The sequence below is a fragment of the Triticum dicoccoides genome, chromosome 5A (assembly GCF_002162155.2).
Source record: "Triticum dicoccoides isolate Atlit2015 ecotype Zavitan chromosome 5A, WEW_v2.0, whole genome shotgun sequence".
NCBI lineage: Eukaryota > Viridiplantae > Streptophyta > Magnoliopsida > Poales > Poaceae > Triticum > Triticum dicoccoides.
Genome location: NC_041388.1, coordinates 707,483,947 through 707,489,834, shown reverse-complemented (window position 1 = coordinate 707,489,834; position 5,888 = coordinate 707,483,947). Strand labels below are relative to the sequence as shown.

Sequence of the window (5,888 nt, the reverse complement as noted above, 5' to 3'; positions counted from 1 at the left end):
AAATTGAGCGGCGAACGTTCCGGCGCATCTGTGTGCGAAGCGAGCTTGCACATTGAATGTGACCGAAAGCTGGCTCGATGAAACTCCTAGCTTCTTGGTGACCAGCCTTCTGGCTTACTGCACCTAGTGTGCTTTCATGAAATGAAGCTCTCTAATTTTCCCGCAAAAAAAAAAAGACCTCTACTCCAAGCTATTCCAGGATAAGATCTATCTAGCTAACAACCTGCTGAACCAGATTAAATTGTATGCGTTACAACACATACATGACATGTTGTCACGTATTTCTACCTATACATTCTCTACAAGCCTGTCGTTTAACAGTAAGGTCCATGGATGGTATGACCTCCTGTAGGTTTGCCCATATCAGAGTCAGAACTCCATATGATGCTCGTAACTGCGCATCCAATGAACAAGTGTTGCACATTTTCCGGATCGGAAGAGCAAAAATTGCAGAATTGGCTATGGGGAAGCCCTCTTCTGCTTAGACGATCGTCAGTTGGAATTCTTCCTCTCATGGCCAGCCAAAACGAAGAATTTGCATTTGAGAGGAGCCATCATGATTTGCTCCTGGGTTGCCCATCACCTGTTGGCTGTATTGTGTCATGGGATCCACAAGGAGAGGGTGGAGTCACAAGTGGGAGGAGGAGATCCGGGATCATGGGATCATGGGATCCAAAACGCCTAGCTCCAGCTCTTCCACATCCGCCAATAGTCAGTCAGCTCTCATCTCATCTATACGTCCATAAGCTAGCTACTTCTTCCACCACATCTTCAGCAAAGGCAAGACACCCAACAGCCCGTCAGCAACAGCATCAGCTCCATGTTTCTTCTTGTGCTTTCTATGCATTTCTCAACTTATCAGCACAACAGCATTAACAGGTCCAGCTTGATGTACTGCTAATACTGTATGCTCGTATGAATCTGCCACCATTGAATCATCTCAACATAAATGCCTTGCACTTATTTTGAATGTTATTAAACGCCTCGCAGCTTCTCATTGTACACATCCTTTTAACCCAAATAAATGTATCAGCAGCAGCACACAGGCATGATCAGCAGAATACTAGCATACATATCCTAGATGTGACAGCAGTGCGTATACATCATCATATACTACTGCAAATACTAGCTAGAGCTGTGCGAGCAGAGGAGCATCATCAGCCGCTCTTCTATAACTAGAAGCACGGGACGTCGTGCAGCGGGTGGCCCTTGAGGTTCCTCTCCATCACCCTCCTGGCCAGGGACACCTGCTTGCCCACCGCAAACACGAAAGCCTTGCCGTCGCCCGATGCACCACGGGCTGTCCTACCAACCCTGCGGACGTACTCACTCGGGTCGCGGGGATAGTCGAAGAGCACCACGTGGTTCACGTTCGTGAAGTCGATCCCTCGTGAAGCTCTGCCACCATCAGATAAATGATACACATTCAGTCCAGCGGTTCAGTGAAAGCAATGGCTTCGAAACCAGAAATTACTTAGTAAAGTAGAAATGTTGTTCAGTTCATCCACACCTGTCTGTGCACACGAGGAACATCGAGTCGGTAGTCTGTTTCTTCAGGAACTCCTTCATGTTTGCAATACGTTTCGCCTGCTCCAACGCAGCATGGAACGGTAGGACCTTGATCTGTGACGCCTTCCTGTCCAGCCGTGTCAGCACATTCTCAACCTTTCTACATGTCTCAATCTGGGAACATAAAGCATGTGACTAGTTGTCAGACAGTGGAACTTTCTCATGTGTTTTTTTTTTGAGGAAGTTATGTTTGGTATTGGTGAATGATGATATACAGAGATACAAGGGAGAGGAACTAGTACCTTATTGCAGAAAACGATTGTTTTACGAACCGGAGATTCCTCTATAATCTTCAGAAGTGCTGTTCTCTTGTTGGAAAAGGCTGTTTCCGGATTCTTTTCATCATTGTCATTTCCACTGCAGTCCACAAGAATCTGTAGTGTAACAGTACAAATGTAAAATGTAATCACTCTAGAGAACAATACCACATGATACAAATAGCATTGTTTTACGCAAAAAAAAAAATCTGAAGTTGTAAACAATGTCAGTAGCAACAGAGAGACAAGTTACTTCAGGAGCATTTCCTAGAAGCGTTTTCAGACAGCATATGCAGCATAGTGAAAGGTTACAGAAACTAAGAAGGTGAGCAATGACCCACCTCTTCAAGACGGGCGCTTGTCCGGTGGACACTAGGTCCCATGATCACCTCACAGTCGGGAAAGGTTTCAACAACCTTGTTATATATATCAAGAGGAAGAGTTGCAGTGACAAAAAGATATTGCGTGGTCACTGGTGCGACAGTAATCAACTGATGAAGCACTTGTTCAAAACCTTCTTCACTAAATAAAATATCCACTTCATCAAACACAGCACTGCAATCAGAGGGAACAATTTATTAATTCTGGTCTATCTAGTACGTCCACTTGTTTTTCTCTCAATTTAACTTCAAATGACTGGAAAAAGGAGCAGCCATACCATCTGAGGTTATTTAGCTGCACAAAGCCTTCCTGAAGCAGATACAAGAACCGACCAGGTGTTGCTATAAGTACATCCAGCTCTTGATCAAGGCTTTCTAGCTGCGTCTTCTGTCGAAATCCACCTGTTGCAACCATAGACCTGAAGGGAACCCCAGATTTTGATATTGAGCGGCAATTCTGAAGGACCTGTATTTGGAGAAATGATTCAATCGGTTACTACATACTAGAACTATCACAAAGCCTCAGCAACATCACATTCAGCAAGTAGTATAGTATACCTGAGAAGAAAGTTCAGCAGTAGGTGTCAATATTATGACTCGTGGGTTCCTGGGAGATGGTTTGTGGATCCCCATAGCTTCTTCCTTCCTTAAATTTTGAACTATAGGGCAGAGATATGCCAATGTCTTGCCAGACCCACTTTGATCAGCAATAATGCAACTCCTCCCCTCCAAGACAGGACCATATGCCATAGCCTAAGACAGTTTTATGGGCCAGTTCAGGGAAGCACATTTAGCATATATCGACATGACTTATATGCATGGGTACAAGAATTCAGTAATTATGAATGAACTAAGATACTGAGAACTAAGTGTTTTACTGGCGACCAAGTGATGTGCAAGATTCATGGACACCAAGCTAACAATTCTATATTATTATTTTTTGCCTCTGCAAAGGAAAGAATAATGCCGTTGTTCCGTGGCTCCATTCCGGCGTTGAATCGCAACCGAGAGAGCGGGCATTTCCTTCTTTGGAAGGACTACTTTGACACAACGAACCCGCTGTTCAAACATCTGAAATACCGGCGTCGTTTCTGTATGAGTAGGCATCATTTCCTTCTTTGGAAGAATTCAGTAACTTGATAAGAATGGCTAAGATACTGACTACTGAGTGTTTTACTGGAGAACAAGTGATATGCAACATTCATGGACACTAAGGTAACAACTCAATATCCTTTTGTCTCTGCAGAAGAAAGAAGAATGTGTTTACCTGAATATGTGATGGTTGTGGAAACCCGAAGGTTCTCAATGCACCTAGAATCTCATCCCCGCAGCCAATCTCCTTGAAAGTTCTGCGACTGAAAAACCCACTATCCAAAGGGACCTTCTGCTTCCGATCCTCTCTTCTATAAGACGTAACATCGGCAACTTTACCCCAAACTTTGGGGCCAGAAGCAGGCTCTTCATCAGAAAAATCTGAATCATCGCCGCCTTTGTATTGCCTCAGGACAGAATTCAGAGAACGCACGGCCCTGCTCCTCTCATCCCTAGAGTCACCATTCGGTTTCGCGCGGCGCGCCGGGTCTGAGACAAACTTCCTTCTTCCAGATTTGCTTCCATCTTCATCAGAATCAGCATAAGAAGATTCACTACGCCGCGCGATGCTTGTGCGGCCAGAAGTGCCCTCCCTCTTGAGCTGGGCTGCTGACCTCCTAGCCAAAGCCTGCACTTTCTGCGCCTTCAGTCTTCCGAAGCTCCCGACACCTGCAGTACTCCCCACATTTGCTGCACCCGCAGTGTCATTTTCTTCAGAAAATACAACACATTTCACTCAAGCACTACGAATTTCATGAAATTTTGACTAAATTTAACCCGGCCATAAACATTTTTGCTAAAATTCGCGCAACAGATTTGAAATTGCCAATGGATGCCACTGTCCGGTCGAACCTTTGGAGGCAGAGCGGTCAGCGGTGACCCTGGAGAGGACCGCCGGGGACGGCACGCCGGGCTCCTCGCCGTCGTCGACGCCGCCCCACACGATGACGCTCTTCCCGGTGCTCCGGTCCACGAGCCGGTACGCGCCGGGTGTGTCCATGGCCACCCGCTCGTAGTCGCGGCCGCCGTCCTCCCCATCCGCCGTGGCGGAGGACGCCCAGCTCCTCCGCGCGCCGCCGCAGGAGAACGAGACGGAGCACCGGAGGGAGACGGCCGGCCGGCCGAGGAGGAGCGGCAGCGCGCGCGCCTGTGCCCCCGCCACGTCCATCGCCGGCGAGAGTGCGAGAGCGAGCTTGGTGAGGTGATGCGACTGAGTGAGCGCTGCTGCCTCCTCCTATCCGAAGAAGAAGAGGGAGATATCGTTGCTTCGTGGGCCGTGATGTCCGGGCAGGAAAATGGGCCTCGTGGGCCGTGATGTCCGGGCAGGAAAATGGGCCTCGTGGGCTTCATGAGCTTCGTGGGCGGGGCCGCCAAGTAACTGACGAGCTCTTCCTCAAAAAAAAAAAAAGTAACTGACGAGCTGCCGTTTTTATTCACGCGGGGTCGCGTGCGTAGGGTTCCCTCCTCAACTTTTGCCTCGCGAATGGAGTTCTCATCGGCGCGCCGCATCAGGCGCTCGCCGCCGCCGCCGCCGGATGGAGCAGGCTCCGGTGGTGGCCCGGACGGAGGCGACCGCATCAGCGCGCTCCCGGAGGACATGCTCCTCCAGATCCTCGGGCGGCTGGGCTGCGCCCGCGCCGCCGCGCGCACCAGCGTCCTCGCGCGCCGGTGGCGCGCCTCCCCGGGCTCACCTTCCGCGACGTCCCCGCCGGGGTGGTCAGGGAGGCGCTCGCCTGCGTCGCGAGGCCAAGTCGTCCACGAAGCCCGTCTTCCCTTCCGCTTCCGGGCGTGTCCGTCCTCGACATCCGTCTCGCGAGGAGCGCGCTGCGCGACGCGGCCAAGCACGACGACGCCCAGGCCAAGTCGCTGCTGCTCGCCGTCGCCGCCAAGCGGATCTCGCCCAAGGAGCTCGTCTTCTTCCTCCCGCGGTCTTACGTAGTTAAGCCGGGCCGTCGTGTCGAAATCGCCATGCCTCGCTTCCTCCGGACCACCTCCATCCAGCTGGACGCCCATTTACTTCGCATCAAGCTGCCGGACGCTGAGCTCCCCGCGCTGGAGAGGCTGTCACTCTCTGGCAACATCGTTGACCTTGCAGCCTTTCTCGACCGCTGCCTGCGGTTGCGGGTGCTGAGGGTCACCTACCGTGAGGTCGAGCCCAGCTTGCTCGAAGCGGCCCTTGTCGCGCTCGAGGTTCCTGTGGAGCTTGGCCTTATTGTGTCCCTCCTCGGCATCGAGTTCGGCCACGCTCATGGGAACTACGATGTTGAAGACGCTCAGTTTGCACCCATTCTCCATGCCGCGGCGAGGCTCTCCCCGCGGGAGCTTGTCTTCATCAACAACTTCCGCAGATGCCTTAGTGCCGACCTGCCCTGCTTCCGTAATGCCACATCGATTGCGATGACGTTGCGGTTTGTCTGTTTCACACGACTAATGTCGGCTGACCGGTTCTCGGCACTTGAGAGGTTGTCTCTCGTGGGTTGCACCGTCCTCGACCTTGCCACCACAGTCAACCGATGCCCATGTCTGCGTGTGCTTATGGTGAAAGCTCATAGGTCTGCACATGATGTTACAGTGCGCTCTGTGTCGCTGC

The 5,888-nt window shown here is 51.0% G+C and overlaps 1 protein-coding gene across 2 annotated transcripts; it reads right to left on the bottom strand.

Moving 5' to 3' along the window:
* Nucleotides 1–930: 930 nt before the first annotated feature.
* On the bottom strand, nt 931–4,514 carry LOC119304362 (DEAD-box ATP-dependent RNA helicase 50-like). 2 transcript variants are annotated; one of them, XM_037581545.1, is made up of 8 exons: nt 4,151–4,514; nt 3,474–4,009; nt 2,765–2,959; nt 2,485–2,672; nt 2,168–2,381; nt 1,812–1,943; nt 1,511–1,683; nt 931–1,398 (listed from the first exon to the last, which is right to left on the bottom strand). In XM_037581545.1, exons 1-8 carry the CDS (start codon nt 4,464–4,466, stop codon nt 1,176–1,178), a joined length of 1,977 nt encoding a protein of 658 aa, XP_037437442.1. In that variant the 5' UTR covers nt 4,467–4,514; the 3' UTR covers nt 931–1,175. The 2 variants fall into 2 exon arrangements, with proteins under 2 accessions (XP_037437442.1, XP_037437443.1); XM_037581546.1 differs by having other exon boundaries at nt 3,474–3,988.
* Nucleotides 4,515–5,888: the final 1,374 nt, after the last annotated feature.

What these genes read in the sequence shown, in the direction of transcription:
- LOC119304362 (XM_037581545.1), bottom strand. Translation starts at nt 4,466, where the DNA reads ATGGACGTGGCGGGGGCACAGGCGCGCGCGCTGCCGCTCCTCCTCGGC. An exon ending in CACAACCATCACATATTCAG is followed by an intron (nt 2,960 to 3,473) that starts GTAAACACATTC and finishes AAACTGTCTTAG; the next exon opens with GCTATGGCATATGGTCCTGT. An exon ending in TTCCTCGTGTGCACAGACAG is followed by an intron (nt 1,399 to 1,510) that starts GTGTGGATGAAC and finishes TGATGGTGGCAG; the next exon opens with AGCTTCACGAGGGATCGACT.